Source organism: Pelodiscus sinensis, chromosome 5 (assembly GCF_049634645.1).
Source record: "Pelodiscus sinensis isolate JC-2024 chromosome 5, ASM4963464v1, whole genome shotgun sequence".
Classification (NCBI taxonomy): Eukaryota; Metazoa; Chordata; order Testudines; family Trionychidae; genus Pelodiscus; species Pelodiscus sinensis.
The window spans coordinates 93,959,277-93,978,087 of record NC_134715.1 but is presented as its reverse complement, the minus strand read 5'-3'; the positions used below and the strand labels follow the sequence as shown (position 1 = coordinate 93,978,087).

General features: G+C 38.8%; 1 protein-coding gene across 8 annotated transcripts in view; it reads left to right on the top strand.

Moving 5' to 3' along the window:
• Nucleotides 1-18,811, top strand: part of TBC1D1 (TBC1 domain family member 1) — a 188,377-nt gene that overhangs the window by 61,453 nt on the left and 108,113 nt on the right. For 7 of the 8 annotated variants that reach the window (XM_014576744.2, XM_006129528.2, XM_006129530.2 and 4 more), the window contains 6 exons: nt 6,422-6,955; nt 10,257-10,346; nt 13,826-13,930; nt 14,444-14,576; nt 16,074-16,165; nt 18,174-18,284. In XM_014576744.2, coding sequence (XP_014432230.2) covers nt 6,422-6,955; nt 10,257-10,346; nt 13,826-13,930; nt 14,444-14,576; nt 16,074-16,165; nt 18,174-18,284 — 1,065 coding nt within the window. The remainder of the gene's footprint in view (nt 1-6,421; nt 6,956-10,256; nt 10,347-13,825; nt 13,931-14,443; nt 14,577-16,073; nt 16,166-18,173; nt 18,285-18,811) is intronic. The other variant, XM_025187957.2, reaches the window with a different exon arrangement.

Below are 18,811 nucleotides of genomic sequence, written 5' to 3'. Positions count from 1 at the left end.
GATGGAGCCACAGAGGATATTTGGGAAAAACTTGTGCCCACCTTTCTCTTTCTCCCCTAACTCTCATCTTCTTAACAAATTAAGGAGACTGTTTCAGTGCACAGACTAGTGCAGATTTACCACTTCTACTTAATGTCTGTATTAAATATTAGAACCATGCTTCATCAGTTTGCCTAATCTGTCTGGTGGTATGCACATATGTAAAAGAAATGGGTGCAGTTATGCCGTTGTAGTAATTATTTAGGTTAACCATTGGAATCTAATGCAAATTGTAAGTGGAAGCACTTCTCCCTGTTTTTGTACTTTGGCTATCCTTTAAGTGTCCAGCCAGATAAGTGTTTCATGTTCTTACAGAACAGAGGAGGAAATACTCTTAAATAGACATGGAACTGAAGCCCCGCTGCTATTTATAAATGATGTAATACCAGGAAATTCAAGCCCATAGCAAAATAAAAACGGTCCCTTCCTTTTTAAAGCCCATTATATGTTTTTGAATAAGAAGTTCATTAACTGTTTTAAAGTAAACTTTGGATATGGGGGGGAGGAGGTTTGTTAAATTATATCTACATTTAGGGCCAAGTTTGCTATAGAACAGCAGTCTCATAAAGGCTTCAAAAGTATCTGAGGGATATAAACACCAAAGAAAATAAATTCAGTATGAATGCATTAGCAATTGGTCACAGTTCTAGCTAGACTAGGAATTTTCCCCTACTTTTCCCCTGTACTGGTGCAAACTCCTTGAGGAAAGTGCATTTTAGTGCTGTTTTTTGGCATTGCAGATGCTAGAATTTTCCAAGAAATCTCCCTCGGTTGTATCACCACTGCCACAGCCTTACCAATAGTACCAATGGTAGGAATGGGAATATAGATGAGCTGTCAGTGTCTTTAACCTATTGCATTCTCTGTGCCGTGCAGAGCATGTCTGGATAACATGATAATAGGAATACTTGTAATTGGTTTGCTCTAGTGCTACCAGGTAAAGCCGGAACAAGGTAGATTTCCTAAAAAAACACTCCTGGAGACACAGCCTGAAATGTGGCGATACGTAACTAAATTATGTGTGTAATTGACACTACACCATGTATGTGGCCAAATGAAAGGGCTTTTCCCTTAAAATTCACAAATCTGAATCAGAAATTGCTAAACTTCATCCAAATCTCAGTTTCTCTTCAATTCCAGGAAAATCACTTCGCCCTTAAGTAGCAGCCTTTAGGAGAGTGTCTCAAACTACTGTGCTTTACAAATACTGAATCTCTAGGGATCTGGTGTGTTGGCTTTGCAGTGGGGAGAGAAGGCTATTATGGTGGGGTAACAGTCCATCGATGGGCACCTATATCTTGGAACACCTAAGGCAACCTTATGTCTACTCCTAAGTAGTGCCTCTGGACAGGACCAGAATTAAGTAGGGTGCAAAAATGGCTTAAACTTCCCTACAGCTGTTTTCTTCCAGTCTAGAAAAAGTCACACAGATTGGCCTTGGCCTATAAATTATTTGTCTCTCACAAGGCACTTGGAAGCAACATGAACTGTCATTCTCATTTTATATAGATTAAATACAAGGCACAGAACTGTCCAGGCCCAAGGCTGCTCATCTAATTAGTGGCATAGTTGGGAATAGAATTTTGAAATCCTGACCCACTGTCTTTTTGCTCTATGTATGACTTAGCTGGTGACTCATGCATCATGCTTCAAGGGTGAAGTAATGTTTCCTGCCTAATTGTTGTCATTGTCATATTCATTGTTTTAATCCTCTGACTTTTTGCCATACTTCCTTATCTATAAAATTAAATCATACTGAGGCCTTTTTGATCTCTTAAAGGTAAAACTGTTTCAGCATAATCCTATTCTACTTGAACAGTTGAAAAAACATGGATGTGTCTATTAAAAGCAGAGGTGACCTCCAGAAAGGGTTCTGTGGGGTTCAAGCATACCTTGCCATCTATATACTTGTGTGGGGAGATGTTTCTCCTGGTTTGATGTTTTAGAATGCTATTCCAGACATCCTATTGCAACATCAGCAATCAGATTTTCATTAACATCATTCTGAAAGTGATGGATTTAATTTTGAATTTCTTCTTGCACTAGAATGATGAATCCACATCTGTAGGAAAACTATGTACTGGTCTTTTGTCAGAATCAACCTGGATTGTTAAATACCTTTCTGTATTCTCCAGTGTATGAATATAGTATGACATCTGTGTATTTTACATCCTTTGTTGCCGGTCTGATAATATAATTGCCTTGCTCCAATCCAAGGCACTGTAGGACATAACCAAGTATGGTACACACAATGTAAATGTGAGCAGACAGTTAAGGCTTACATGTGCTATTCAGATAGCAGAAGCAATTTCAAACTATCATTGGTTCAATTCATGTTAATTAATGAATTAGCCTCAGATAAACTAATATATTTTCTTTGTAATTTATAGGTTCTATTAATCATAATTGAGTATTTCCTAACATGGATTCTCTGCACATGGAGAGATTTAAAAAAAAAAAAATTTAGTCAGGACTCCCACCTGAAGGAATTGTAGAATTAAACAACAAAAATGAATTAGTTTGGGTTTTTTCCAAACAAAATTATTTTATGTCAAAAACATTTTTGTCTAATGGTAGGATGTGTTACTGTGAAGATTATAACAAGATTTGCTGTTAATCTACCAATAATACAAGTCCTTGGCATTCCAGATTCTTCTGTGGCTCTTGTTATATTCTGCAATGTTATTTTTCTTTCCTTTTAGAGTTTGAACTTGGTAAACACGGAATTGAATGGCAGAGGCCAGAGTGGATGAAAATTGATTATATTTAAATTAAATTATTAAATTAAATAGAGGTTTAATTTTAAAATATAAACCTATTTAAAATTAAATTTGAAATAAACAACATATGTCAAATATTAAACTGATTTAGAATCTATTAAAATCATTTAAATTAAATAAAAAATAATAGTAGGTAGTGCTTGTTTGATGCCAAGGTTTAAAGGAAGTCAAACCACTGAATTGATGCAAGTTGCTGGCTAAGCACTTGGAAGTGGAGTTTTTTGAAGGGTTTAACAGCTTTTGATAGAAGCAGCCTCTTCTGAAGGGGCAGACAGAGTATGTTCTTCATTTCATTTCATTCAAGTAGATCATAGGGTCGTAGTGTTTAAGGCTAGAAGAAACCACTAGTTCATCTAGTCTGGTTTCCTGTATACCCTAACACCTGCACATTTCATTTAACAATTGAAATTAGACCAAAGTGGTACAGCCTACAGGAGATTAGACTACCACAGAGAATGGGGAAGACTGAGGTACCCCGGAGCTCAAGTTCCCCACATTGATAGGGAGATGATTAAGTGAAATATATCTTGCAGATAACCCTTGCAAGCAGCCTGCACCCACATGCTGCAGAGGAAAATGAGAAGACCCCAAGGTCACTACCAGCCTGACCTGGGGGATACATGCCTTGCCACATATGGTGATTGGGTAGAACTTGAACACATAAGCAAGAACCAGTCAGCCAAACACAGGGATGGCCTTACCATGAGGCGAACTGAGACGGCTGCCTCAGGTGCCAGGCTGTGAGGGGGAGGGGGGGTGCCCCTAGGACCCAGAGTATAGAAAATGGTGTCTGCTGCTGGTGCATATGTATTCTCTCGGCTCTAGGTGCACATTTCATTAGTTACATTTGCTGTTCAGGCGTTTGAACAAGGCATTTTAAGTTGTTAGTTCTCCTGTATTGGGGTAGTAGTAGAGCAGTGCCATGAGAGGAGCTAGAACAGGAAGAAGGCAGAATTTAGACCTTTCAAAGTTTTGGCCCAAGTGAGGGGGTAAGGGGGCGTCATTTGATTTCCCTGCTTCAGGTGCCAAAATGTTGTGGGCCGGCCCTGAGCATGAGAGAGCTTGGTGCCACTCACAGTTCTGGCCTTTCCCATCCCATCTAATGTCTCATCCAGTCATATCTATCCCTGGTGCTTCAGAGGAAGGTCTTTTTGCTAGACTGAACCTGCTAAGCTTTTCCAAAATCCTCTCAGAAGATACATCTTCCAGTTCCTTGATCACCTCTTGGCATCTGTTCTCATTTAAATCTTTCTTGAAGGTGGGTGACCAGGCTTATACAGAGTATTTCAAATGAGGTCCCATCAGGGCACTGAAAAATGGCATTAGCACTTCTATAAATGCCTTGCCTAATACAACCTTTGATCACATTTGGCTTTTTTATACCCCTGTCACTTTGGTGGGTCTTGTATCAGAAATTTTTATTGCATGATTTTGCATTTAGTATTGTTGAATTTCATCTCATTTCAGTCAGTCAGGTCTTCAACTTCATCCAGATCTTTGTGTATCACATTGCAATTCTCCTCTGTATTGACAGTATCTCCCAGTTTTGTATCCTCGGCAGATTTTATTTTCACATCCCTGCTTAGCACATTAGTCTGCTTAAGTGACACTTTTATTCAAAGTTTAGAAACCAGTTGGGAATTTAAACTGCAGGAAAATTTGTTTTCCCCCCTCTTCTAATCTATGTATGATAACTAGCTGTGGAAGGGTGAGATCCATTACAGCTAAAATCTTCAGGTCAAGGCCACTGATGAGGGGAGGAAAGGGGAGGGAGTGGTGGCAGTTGTCTCAGAGCCCAGCAATTCAAAAAGACCCCAGGGCTCCTGGCTCTGTCAGCCTCTGCTGTGGCACTGTCGGAGTGCTCTGGGTGGTGTGGAAGGCTGACTGCAATGGCCCTATCCCTTTGGCCAGAAGTCCTGCCCATTTTGGGAATGTGGAGCTGACCTTGCCCAGGGGCCCACAGAGACTGTTGGCTCCTCTGCTTCAAGGACATGGTGACCAGAAATAGTCAGTGCAATTAATTAACGATTGATAATACTGCCTTTTTTAATAAATCAGTTTTAAATGCAAAACATTTTATAAACTTACTGTCCAGCACAAGTAGCATTGTTTTATATAACAAATAAGTACATTGTAAATGCTGCTTTGCACAGTTTTTATTGAGTTGATTTCCAGTCAAACTCAGTTAAATAAATCACAAGTATAAAATGAATAATCTAGTATTGGTTGGATCTCCCTGGTTCGGCACTCTTGGGACCTTACCAGTCCCAGCTCAAGGATTCTACCTAACCAGGGGAGGTAATTTCTGGCCTCCCTGCCACCAGCCCTCTCCAACCCTGGCCTGACAGCTAGCTTCCTAGCCAGCTTCCCCCTCTTGCTGACCTCCGCTGCTCTGTCAGCCCCTGCTGCCCTATTGGGCAGCCCTGCTGCCATTGATGTCTGGTAGCCTAGGCCAGTAAAGACTTTCTCTTACTGGAACATCCATAAGAATATAAGAACAGCCATACTAGGTCAGACCAGAGGTCCATGTAGTTCAGTGTCCTGTCTGCCGACAGTGGCCAATGCCAGATGCCCCAGAGGGAGTGAACACAACAGGTAATCATCACGTGATCCCTCTCCTGTCATCCATTTCCAGACCTATCCTCCATTAACTTATCTAGCTCTTTTTTGAACCCTGTTAAAGTCCTAGTCTTCACAGCATCTTCTGGCAAGGAGTTCCACTGGCTGACTGTGCACCAACCTTCCAGACCATAGATGTTGCTGGATCAGAGAGTCCAGGTTCAGAAAGTTTCAACCTGTACAGTGGTTCCAAGTGGAGTCCTTGAGGTCCTTGTGAGTTTACCATGGGTTGTGCATGCTTGAGCACACTGGAAGACTATTCCAAAACTTTTGAACCTGGAAGATGTTGTTTATTCTCCACACAGCATGGTGTATGCTGCACTTCTTAGCCTTAAAAATATGTAAACATTGAGGTTCCAAATAAATGTAATTTAAGCTATATAATTGCTTAAATAAATATATATCGATGTATACATACTAGGTATCCTCTTAGTGAGCAAAAATAGGCTCCAAATTGAATGTAAAGGCTATAATTAGTTGCAAATCAACATGTTTTAAGGGTTACCAAGAATCAACTTTTCTTTAGGCAAAGAACTAAAATATACAAATCAAGCCACTTAAAATCAACGATTTATACCAAAGTTTCGTGCTTGCTGATATAAAGCATGATTAAAATTTATGATTAAAATGGTTTTGATTTAAATCAGTCCACTTACTAGAGGCTTTCTTGGAAATCTTCAGTACCTTGATGACTCAGTCCACTGATTAGATTTTAATGATGATGATGTATTATTAGGGAAGCAAATAAACCAATTTTCATCCCCCCTGCAAGATTTTTTTATTGAACAATGATTAACTGCTAATGTGCATATTGTCTTAGTTAAATTAATGATGTCCTCAGCTCGTCTCTTAGAAAAGGAAATGCCCAAAGTCAGAGGCTACTTGGAAAGTGAAAATCTGATCTGAGGAGTCTCCTTTTAACATTCTAGGGTTTTAAGTGTAAAGAAGCATTTGTTGATATTGTATTTTCATCTTTCTTGTAGGTGCCTGAAATTATAAGCTCCATTCGGCAGGCTGGAAAAATCGCTCGTCAGGAAGAGTTTCAGAATAATCTATCTGAAGTTGAAGACCCTTTTTCCAAAAAGTTTGAGGTCTTGTTCTGTGGACGAATGACAGTAGCACACAAAAATGCACCCCCAGCGCTAATTGATGAATGTATTGAAAAATTTAACCATGTTAGTTGTAGCAAAAAATTGGAATTTAATTCATTGTCCCAACAACATGAAGCTGTCAATAATTCCGGAGGATTATCCTTCAGTGATAAATTGCGATCTGTTTTCCAACCTTTGGTCACCGAAGAAGAGGAAAGAAGACCAATTAGGAAATCTTGCTCTCAGCCTGGACTGCGTTCTTTATATTTTAAGAGAGACTTGCAAGATAGGAGCTGGAGGAGTAACAGTTTTGCCAGCTCTTTTGATGAAACTGAGATTTCATTGAACCTAAAACGTCAACTTAACTATGGACACAACGTTGTGCAGCCAACAGATATTGCAGGAAACCGGACTATGTTATTCACGGTAAAACAAGATTGCAACTATTGCTGGCATATTATGTCTCTAAACACTAGATAGGAAATATAAAAGAAATGTCCTACAAAGATGAAAATTCCTCCTTAAATAACTTCCTGCAGTTATTGGAGCTTAAGTTAAACGTAAAATTGTATATATATTTATTTTAAAGTTTTATCATTCTGGGTAAAAACTACATTATCAGAAAAATATTGAGTTAAATGGTTTAAAAACAACACCCTCTAAAACATTCAAAAGAAAATGTTAAGAAATTATTAGGGAATATTATTAATAATGATCTGATGTAAAGACTGGGACTAATTTATTTCTGTGATATTGTATATGTGTTTAGCATAATACACCCACAGCCTTTTTGTCCCGTAACAAACAGTTTAATTAAGGTGCTCTTGCAGTTTAACTCCACCTACTCCCAGTAGTAGTTGGTGTGTACGTGTAATTGTGGGTTACTATGGTAGTTATGAGCATACTGAAGTTGAGATTGGCACCAGATATACAAAATTAACAGGAAGTTATACCCCTAGTTTGGTAGGCCATATGGTTAAAGGTCAGAATCTGAAGAAGATGTGGGTTAGTTTTGTTTCACTTTCCAGTTATATTACAAATTAATTCATGTTTGCAATATTCTGTACAACACTGATTAATTAGATGAAGTATAGCAAACAATATTTTGGCTGGTTAGCTTGAGCTCATCTCTTGAGAACATTAAGTACTTGTGTGCATTTTTTTTGGCTGGCTGTCCCTGGAGATGGTGGCAGCAAGAGACTAGGTGTTGATTCTGTGCTTTTTAGTACTAAAGTTTTTTTTTAAATACTGTTTAGTACTTATCAAATTTAGCCCTGGTCTGCACTACAGAATTAGGTTGATGCCAGCCAGATCTAACCATGTATGTATCTACACTAAAACTTTGCTCCCTCCAATGGAACTATCCTGCTACACTAAGGCTGTGTCTAGACTACATGCCTCTGTCGGCAGAGGCATGTAGATTAGACAGATCAGCAAAGGTAAATGAAGCCGCAATTTAAATGATCGCGGCTTCATTTACATTTACATGGCTGCCGCGCTGAGCTCGCGCGCTAGTCTGGACGTTCCCCCTGTCGACATCAAAGCCCTTTGTCGGCAGCCCCGTTATTTCTCGTGGAATGAGGTTTACCGGGCTGCCGACAAAGGGCTTTGATGTCGACAGGGGGAACGTCCAGACTAGCGCGTGAGCCGACAAACAGCTGATCAGCTGTTTGTCGGCTCAGCGCGGCAGCCATGTAAATGTAAATGAAGCGGCGATCATTTAAATCGTGTCTTCATTTGCCTTTGCTGAACAAACAAATCTACATGCCTCTGCCGACAGAGGCATGTAGTTTAGACGTACCCTAACTTAATAACACCACATTCACAGGAGGCATAAAGTCAGCATAGACGCTGTATTGCTGACAGTGCAAGTGCTTCTTATGAGGATGCACACTGTCAACACAATGAACAAAGCGTAGATGTGCAAGTTATGTAATTACTATGACAGCTATATTCAGACATAAATTAGGTAAACTTAATTTTATGGTATAGATATGCCCTTAGATTGCATCAGACTAATTTCTTAGGGCTTTCTTATGGCCCTGAGCCATGGACTTCTCTGGAGTAGTGGACAAGATGAGCTGTTAGCAGGGATCTCAGAAGGTTTACACCTACACAATGGAAGTGTAAGCATTATGCCTTGAGGGATGAGATTAGGGCAACAGTAGTTATGACTATTCTAGAATCTGTGCTCTGCAGCTGTACATTGCCTTCTTCAGGGAGGTGAATTTGGTGGGGGGAGGAAGGGAATGGATGGAAATGTGCTCCCCTGCCTAAAGCCATACCTTATGTGCCCTTCTTTCCTAGGCCAAATTCTGTACCTTGAAAATACAATAGCGCCATTTAAAATAAACCTTAGTTTTTAAACAAATATTGTTTTGAATGATTAAACCATGGCAAACATTTGTGGGTTTGAGGGAAGAGGGATATATTTAGGTCTAGCTCCCTGCCCACCCTGGTAAACGTTGGGACTTTCGTAGAACTTCAACTACTAAATTGCCACAACACTTCTTGAAAGAGGCGTGTAATTTAAAACTGTGTTTCGCAGATGTGGAAACTGAACATTTTGACTCAAATGTGTAGGTGCTTCAAACTTGAATGTATAGAGTTAGTTACTCAAATAAGTGACATGACTGTAGATATGGCTTCTCTGAGTGCTAAAGTGAGAGAAGGCATCAAGAATGAATCCATGGGGAAGTTTTAGAACAGACAAAGGGGGCCCAGCTCTCCTTCCCTACACTCTTGGATAATTCTTTACAATAAGTCAGGTGTCTTATATAATGTGCATTCTGGGAATTGTAGGGGTGTGGGGAGGGGGGAGAGGAAGAAAGGGGAGCTCTGTGTGGAATCTACTTTTCTAAGAGGAAAACATCCTAAAATTATCCTGGCTGCAGATACAGTCTTCTGACAATTGGGATCAAGATGCTCCCAGAGAACTGGCACTAAGTTTACAATTTAAATATTTTGGCCCATATCCAGTCTCATGAAAAATGGTGCCAGAAGCTGAAAAATTCTGAACATCTGTTTCACCTTAGCATGTAATGTCTGTCTGGGAAAAAAGCTTCTTGTTCAAACCTGGCAGTGTTTCACAGCAGCTCAAGGTTATTGCTGCAAAACTGGACTACAGCTAAATGTAAATAAAAGATATAACTCCAGTGGCCTTGTGTTTATAGCTTGAGATACATTGCCTTTAAGTGCTGTGTATATCTAACAGCACTTAAAAAACACAACTGTGGGTTTGATGTGTTTCCAGGCTTGCCTTTTGATTTACTGCAGTTTCATCACATGACGTTGATTCAACTGATATGTGACAAGGTCAGGGGAAATCTGAATTTTTGTAGAGTCACAGAACCATAGGACTAGAAGGGACCACAGTGATCATCATTTCTAACCCTCAGCCAGGATACAGGATTTTTCTTGCGTGTAGTTTTGCTGTTCTCTAGTTAAATGTAGGTCCTTTAATATTTCCTTTGCTCATAAAGAAAACAAAATCCCAGTTCAGTATCTTAGAATGCTATAAATGTGATAGTAAGTCCCAGTCCAGCCTTGCATCAATATTTTCTCTCATTCAAAATGTGGTGCTTGTTGAACTATTGTAATTTAAATCTGCATTGGGTCATAGAGTGGAATAATTTCTCATATCCATGGAATATTTTGTAGTTAGAACAAATCTGATGTAATATTTCTTGCAGCTCAGTGTAATTGTTTTTATTTAATTGGTTTTCAGATTGGGCAGTCAGAAGTTTACCTTATCAGTCCTGACACGAAAAAAGTAGCACTTGAGAAAAGCTTCAAGGAAATATCCTTTTGCTCTCAGGTAAATTTTTTACAATAGTTCTGCCATTCATGAATTGTCATGGATTCTCCTCTCCCTAGTCATTCCAAGTGGATCCCCATGTGAGTAGACCCCTTGGCATTCTATAATTTTGTAAGGTCTTCATTTCTTGTTTAATGTTTAGCCTTGTAATGTCTGAGGTCATTACTTTGTTTTCTGTGAAGTAAAACATAACTGGGCCACATCTCCTGTCAAGTTCTGCTTTTATATTCCAGAAGACATGATTCACTGTTGCGCAAGTTCAGGATTCCCTCAGCTATTTTAGTGTGGTGTACAGTGTGTTATCAGTCACTGAAACAGACTGAGCAAACACTACTTCAGAGTTCATTGAACACTCTTCATAAATAACATTCAAACTCAGGTTACTTTTTGTTGTAGACCACACAGATATACACAATTATTGCACTCAGCTTATAGTTAAGGGAATCCAGAGATACACTGTTCCTTACCCCTGTTTCCCCTGCCCCCACAAGCCAGGAGAGGGGAGCAGACCGGGGTAAGGGGGTAGAGGCTGGGGCCACAGCTGAGCGTGAGTCATGGGGATTGAGCCTGAGAGCAGGGACCGGAGCAGAGCTGTAGCTGGGCCATGGTGGGGGCTGGCATCTGGGTGCACTGCCAGGTGTGGCTCATCCCCAGTCCAGGAATGAAGCCATGGCCAGCAGCAAAGGCTGGGGGTGGGGGCTGGGGGGAGAGAAGGACAGGGCTGGTAGCAGAGCTGTGCTGGGGATGGGGACAGGCACAGGGATGGGAGCCAGGGACACAGCAGTGAGCGTTGTCAGGGTAGAACTGAGGTCAAGAAGGAGCTGGGTAGTGCTACCACCATGCCTCTATGGGGGCTAGCTCAGGTCACAGCATTCCTCCAGACATTCCTTCACATTACCCTTGGGCAGCCTGCTGCAGTGCAATCGATCTTACCTCCATACAGAATCACCTTTACTAGCCATCGCAGAAGAGCAGCCTGGCTTCTTTTGAGGAGACCAATGTGACTTCAGGAGACCATGTTTAATACTATATGTTTGTATTGAGGTAGAGTCTAGGATACTGAGTCATGGAGCAGGACCCTGTTGTATTAGGGTGCTGTAGATACACAGAACAAAATAGCCCCAAATAGCTTACAATCTAAATACAGATTGTACATAATCACATAAGAAAGAGCTGGTAGGATAGAATACTAGACAATTTCTCAAAGAAAGCAGGAGATAACACTGGTAAGCATGATAGACAGAGATATTAGCAATGCTTCATTTTTGCCAGGGCTGAGCCTTTAGGCTTCTCAGTTCGTAGTCTGGGCATCTCGGTGCTTTTCTGGCAGTTATGAAAGTAAATAAATAGCTTGAGTCAGGCGCCTCTTTTGTTACCAATTAAGCACTGGCTATCAGCACAGCAGCTGCTTGGCCATTCTGGAATCTTTTTGCTGGCATCACAGCACAGGGGTGTTTTAAGGAGACACTTGAAGAAGAACAGTGAGGTAGTTTTATGCATGTTTACAGGGAACTGCCATGTGCGAAGGACAACAGAAGCAGAGAAATCCTAGTGTGTGTGTGTATGTGTTAACATTTAACACCTTAGTCTTTTGAATCCTGCCTTCCATTTTCAGACCTTGGCTTGGCTTCCTAGTTAAAGATAGAGGTTTTGTGGATTGCTGTGCTCACATCAAGCAGAGTTGATCATGGTGCTGACAAACAGCTGCTGTGCTGGGACATTGGTTCAAATAAATGAATACACTAAGTTAAGAGTGTCATGAATTGAATGTGAATTTCATTAACTTGAGTTTCTTAGAACAGCTATGTCCTTGATATCTTGTTCCACGTGAATGAACCAGTGATGGTGTGGCTAATCTGGTTAGGTCCTGTGATGGTGTCACTGGTGTGGGCAGAGCTGGCACCGAGGTTCGTTGCAGGGTTTGGTTCCTGAGTTAGAGTTATTACGGTGCGGTGTATAGTTGCTGATGAGAATTTGCTCCAGGTTGGCGGGTTGTCTGTGGGTGAGGACTGGCCTGCCTCCTAAGGCCTGTGAAAGTGAGGGATCATTGTCCAGGATGGGTTGTAGATCACTAATGATGCGTTGGAGAGGTTTTAACTGAGGACTGTAGGTGATGACCAATGGTGTTCTGTTGGTTTCTTTGTTGGGCTTGTTAGTCTATGAGGTGCCACAGGACTCCTCGTCACTTTTGAAGTCTTTCTGATGACTCAGGATTTTGGCTGAAAAAGTGACCTGAGGTGAGGTCAGTTTCTTGTGTGATCTAGGAAGTTTTATTTAATACTCATTGAATCAACATAATATCAGTTAGTTAAACCAAGTTTTGGTGTGTCATCTACATGACATGGAGCAACTAATAACAGGTAGAAAGAGGGACAGTTGGGGATAGAAGAATTTGTATTTAGGAAATAAAATAGTACAAAGTTTGATTATATTTCTCTCCTTCAGTCATTGTGCAGTGCATACCAGAAGCCCTGATCTTGCAGAGACTTGTGTGCATGCTTAATTTTGTACAGCAAAAGTAGTTCCATTGTATTCAGTTGAACTATTCAAATTGAGTGAAGTTAAACACATGAATAAATCTTTGCAATATTGGGGAAGTAGGTCTTAAAACTCTTTAAGGTAAGTACTTTCTTTCTCGACATTTGAGCTGTGCTTATCACATTATGGGCACTGCCAGAATAATGTAATATGTTTTTTTTCCTCAATTCTGTACCTGATTCTGTAATCTTTCCTCTTTCTGAGTTAGATGTACTAAGAGTGTTAAATATCAGTTAATTTACTAGTTAAGTAGTGGATGGAATTTCCATCAACTACTCGACTAGTCAATAAGCATTTCTGCATTCCTCCTTTGAAATGTACAAGAGCCCCCACTGGGGACTCAGATGTGCTGCGCTGCCACATTGAAATGCTGAGGCGGTGTTCAAAAGGGGCAGCGCCGCACAGCTGAGCCGGGGAGCAGCTGTGCAGCACTGCCGCTTTGAACGCCACCTCACTGTTTCAAAGCGCCAGCGCCGCACAGCTGATCCCAGGTTTAGCTGTGTGTCACTGCCTCTTTGAGGTACACCCTCTTCCCTCACTCTTTGCTGCCTCTGTCTGATAGAGGCAGCAAGGGGGGGGGGGGAGCGGAGTCAACTATTTGACTAGTCCTTAACATCCTTAATATGTACTGACAATAGTAGTCCAACTAAGTAAAGGTCACTGAATTAAGTCCCTAGTATGGATGCAATAACTTTGTAGCAGTTCTTTAAATTTAATGCTATACATTGGAGGTCAAATTTTATCTGGTATGTTTAGTGGTATGTTTAGTGGTCATGCATGTGTCTGTCCATGCAGTTTCTTCTCCAAAAGATCCATTTATAAATTTATAAATAAGTATTTAATGCTGTTGGGCATCTGTCTAATGTTGGTGGGATAATTACTTGTGTGGAATCAACTTGTAAATGTGTCTGACTCTTTTGTTACTACTACTTTTGTGCCAGGGAATTAGACATGTGGATCACTTTGGGTTCATCTGTAGAGAGTCTTCAGGAAACGGTGGCTGCTACTTTGTCTGCTATGTGTTTCAGTGCACAGATGAAGCCCTGGTAAGAGATGCAAATTAAAGTCCTGATCTGATACAATCTTATGCTTTTCTGTTGTTTGCTCTCAACTCCCATTGCATTTATAAAAATATAATTGTTCTTAAGATTACATGCTTTTAAGAAACTACATTTTTATTGAAGTTGGAATTAGGGATGTTAAATTTAGATTAATCAGCTAATCAAATAGTTGATGGAATTTGCATCAATTCTTCAGTTAGTTAATAAGGGTGCCTACGCCTTTGAAATGTAGCAAGAGCCCTGACGGCTCTGGCTGCATTTCAAAGGTGGAAGCGTTGCAGGGAGAGCAGAGCCAGTGGGGGACTTAAGCAGTCCCCCTCTTGCCTAGTGCTCCTTGTTTTTGAAATGTATGAGCCCCCTTGTTTCCCATCTGCTTTGCTTTTGAAATGTACAAGAGCCCTAGAGATTGACTTTGCTGTGTTGAAAACAACACCAATTTAGTGTAGCAGAAATCACATTTAAATCTTTTGCCTTGATTTTCTCTTTTGTTCTTGTTAGGTTGATGAAATCATGATGACTTTGAAACAGGCTTTCACGGTAGCTGCTGTGCAACAAACCTCCAAAGCTCAGCTCCAACTCTGTGACGGATGCCCTATGCAATGCCTGCATAAGCTCTGTGAAAAGATAGAAGGTAAGTATTAAGCAATGTAGATAATGAAACCTCTTGAAAATGTATTCTGAGTTGCCAAAGTCATATTTTTATGTGTGAACATTGATCTAAAGAAATACACTTTTTTAAAACTCAGGAATATATTAACTTTGGACATTTGAAAGCTGGTCAGTTAATTAAAAAGTAACTTCAGTATAAGGTCAGACAGAGTGCCAGTGTCAAGAATGATCAAATAAAAGCTAAATTGATTCATACTGTGTATTTAATTACATTTTAAAAAGAAATAAAGGTTAAGTATAATTGCATTGAAAATTACACAGTTCTTAAATTTGTAAACAATAAAAAATGGAAATAACTTTTAAATGTACTTTTAAGGAATATATTGCCCTAGCTGAGGATTGCTTGTTCTGTTAATGAACTGAGATAGATAGAAGAGGTGGTCTGCTCTCAAACATGATGTCAGACAGTGGACCCCTTTGATGTGTTTGAACTATATTTCTGGTAAAAAACAAAGTAATTGCAGTTTACATCCATTGTACAGAAAGTGGCAAAGACTTGAGGCCAGGAACATTTTGCAATTCAGCAAATCTTACAGCTAAGAATTTAGCTATTTAGGGCAGGACTGGGGTGAATGAGGAACAGCAGCAGCTGTCAAATAAATGAAAAGCCACAGTAGCTTGTTGGACCAAGATATATCTTATATTAGACTGTAGGAACAGCAGAATATCCACAACAACACTATCCTGTATTTTGTTTTGGCCTGCAGCTAGCTACAATTCTGAGAGCATTAAAAAGACAATTGAGTCTGATTGACTATTATTGTCCACTTCAGTGTGATGGAGAAATGTATACATCCCGCAATCAGAGGCTTAACAAGTACAGAAACTTTATAGTGGAAAAAGAAATTTAATCAAGAATGAGAAGAGGAAGAACTATTGACAGCCACAGGATTGTCTCCTTTAAAATATCAGTAAATGAATTCAGCAAAGGAAAAAGCTGGAGAATACAGTATTTAATATATCTTGGCAAAACTCTTGAAGAGACAAATTAGAGACAAAGGCATATACGTGAGAGAGTAGCTAATGGCATATAATAAACCCAAAACCTCTACTGCATAAAACTTCAATAATGAGGCTGTTTGCTAAACTACAGCAGATTCTAGGTTCATTCTGTAATACAAAGCCCTGCAGTCTTCTACATCAGCTAAAAAGCCTAATCCTGCACTTTATTCCAGCAAAACTCCTTGATGAAAATGATTGTTTCCTCATTTTACATGTATCATAAAATTAGTACCGTATTTAGAGATGGTTCTATATAATTACTTACAAAAAAGTACACTTCTTTTAAATATATGTACTATAGTGCCTATCAGCTAAAACTAATGCAGATAATTAATTTAAATAGCAATGATTATAACTCTTATTTAATCTTCTGTGTACATCATATGATTAGTGTATTATATTGATTTATAGTTTGCTTATTACTTGTCTGCTTTTTCTTGGTTCATCGCTTATTTAGGGCTACATCCTTCTAAAACTAAACTAGAACTCCAGAAGCATCTAACACTACTCAATAACCAGGAACAGGCCTCTGTGTTTGAGCAGATTCAGGTAATATGTGTATTTTGTTGGCTTGTTTAGTTTCTAAGTTAAAAGTTACATAGCCATGCTCTTGTACAATCTATGTCAAAGCTTGTTTTCCTGAGATTTGTTTGTTAGCTTCTTGCAGTATTTGGTGACAATTGGGAAATCTCCCCGTGTTTTAAATTCTCAGTCATTCACCATTGTTTCTACGGCTGATCAGGTCTTCCGTCTAAACTGTTTTTAATAGAAAACTAGATTTTTGACTAATGGAATTTTTACAAAGTGTCTATAGAAAACTTTACTTTTCATCAAAAAACTAAGCCCCAGAACATTCAATTTGAAGATGTGAAACATTGTTTTGATACTTGTGACCAAAACAAAACGTTTTGACATTTCTGAATTGAACTTCATTTCAGCTTGATTTGATATATGACCTCAATGTAAATATTTTGTTTTGTCGAATCAAATCGGTTTAGTTTTGGAGAAATCTCATGTTAATTTGTGTCCTGCTGAGTTGTCATGTTGTCTCACTGCGTAACAGTTTGGGGCTATGATGCATCATAGGATGAGTAATTTCATCTCATAGAGAATGGGAACATAAGGCACCATGCAGGCAGACTCACTTTAATGCGGAACTAATCCAAAATTAAATATTTTGACAAATTGAAATATTTAGATTTGGGGCAGACTAATCAAAATTGAAAATGTTTGTTACGTAATATAGTAAGACCTGGGAATTTTGAGGTTAATGGGCACTATTGAGTCAGCTGACATTTTGGTAATCTAAAACTTGTCTAATTGCATTGAGGTCCCTAAAACATAATCTATTGAAGATTGTTTGTTTTTATTTTATTGTTAAATTGTAGAAATAATCCCCTGTATGAAATGTAACAAAAAAATCTATCATCTCTTCATGCTTTTTCAATACAGATTGTGGTGGTCTGTGATTCTAGATGCCGGGTGTCCTTAAGGCTCAATATTTTTTTCCTGATTTCCGTTTTTGAGGTCTTTCTAAAAATATTTGCCATGTGCAGAGATGCTTCCAGTCACATATGACATTTGCTCATAATATATCCCAGATATTATATACATAATTGTAAGAATGTCATGAATTAAAAAAAAAAACAAACTTTCTCTTTGTGATATGCACTGTAATAGGTTACCACTTGAAGAAAAGAGTTATTTTCTAATAATTTTAAAGGCTAAGTGGAAATTGGAATAAGCAGAGATTAACACGTTCATCTTGTCTCCTCTCAGATGTTCCTTAATAATAGAATTTTACCTGTTGTAGAACCAGCCATTAATGCATTTCAAACACTATTGTGATTATAACTGAGTTTCCCTGTAACTAAAAGAACGTTTAACTGAGTTGGAGAGTATACTTGTAATTAATTTAATTTAATCAATTGTACATGATTTTTCTAAATGTTTTGAATACCTCTTTGCAAAATACAATAGCTGCACTGAGTATTTAAATTTTAACCATTCCCAAAATTTGAGATTAAAAATCAATAGCAAGATTACAAATATAAGTTGAATTTTTGAAATTCCTGTGTTCCTGTGTTCTCCTAAGGTACTTTTACAAAGGTGATGTTTTATATAATGAAAATTGTATCTTAGTAAAAGGTCAGATGGGTGAGAGAAATATTACATAAGCACTACAGAGCTAAAACTATAATTTTAATTTGTAATCATATTGATAAATGATATTTATACTGAGAGTTCTAGCTATGACAATGTTATGTTTTCTAAAATATGGTTCAAATGACATTTAATAGATTGTAGCCGCTACTGTTAGTCACAGCACCATATGGTATTTGTGAAATATAATCAAAATATGTATTTATGTTGCTGTATTGTTTGAATCACTGGCGTCCTCTAGAGGAATTGTACAGCAACATCAAATAGATTAAACTATTTGGTGAGCATTTACTACACTCTAGCAACCACAAAAGTTAAAATACATGGGAATAATTTCAAAGCTACTATATGAATGCACCTCTTATTTTTCCATGTGTCTGGTTTCTTTTTAAAGAAGTTAAGACCAAGAAATGATCAGAAAGAGAATGAGTTGATTATCTCTGTTCTAAGAAACATGTATGAAGAAAAACAGAAGGATCATGTTCACATTGGGGAAGCAAAGCAGGTACGTAAAATTTCACAAAAAAATATTTTTTCTGCTAACTTCTCGATGGTGAATTTCAATCTTTGTATTTAATGTTAAATTAATACTGAAGTGAAAACCCATTTTGCTTATTCCTAGTGGGATATTTATTATTTAACATGTTTATTAGAAAAGTACCAAGAGTTAACCAAGAGTGTGGTCCAGTTGTTCCATGCGCTGTGCAATCACTGTACAAAAATATCTGTGTCCCAAAGGCTTACAAACTAAACAGACAAGACAGAGACAGGATTTGGGAGAAGAAGTAGAGCACAGAAGCAAAGTGAACAATGGGATTGCAGTAAATGTCATTTTAATACTGTGATTTGGTGTGGGAAGTGACTTTATTTAATAGGAATATTCTAAATCAGTGGTGGGCAACCTGTGGCCCACTGGAATTCTGTGTGGGGTCCAAAAGATATTTTGTTTACCCATGTGTAGGGTTGCCAGATTACTCTGGTTTCTGTCCACAACGTTTTTTTTACCTCCTTGTATTACTAATGTGTCCCACA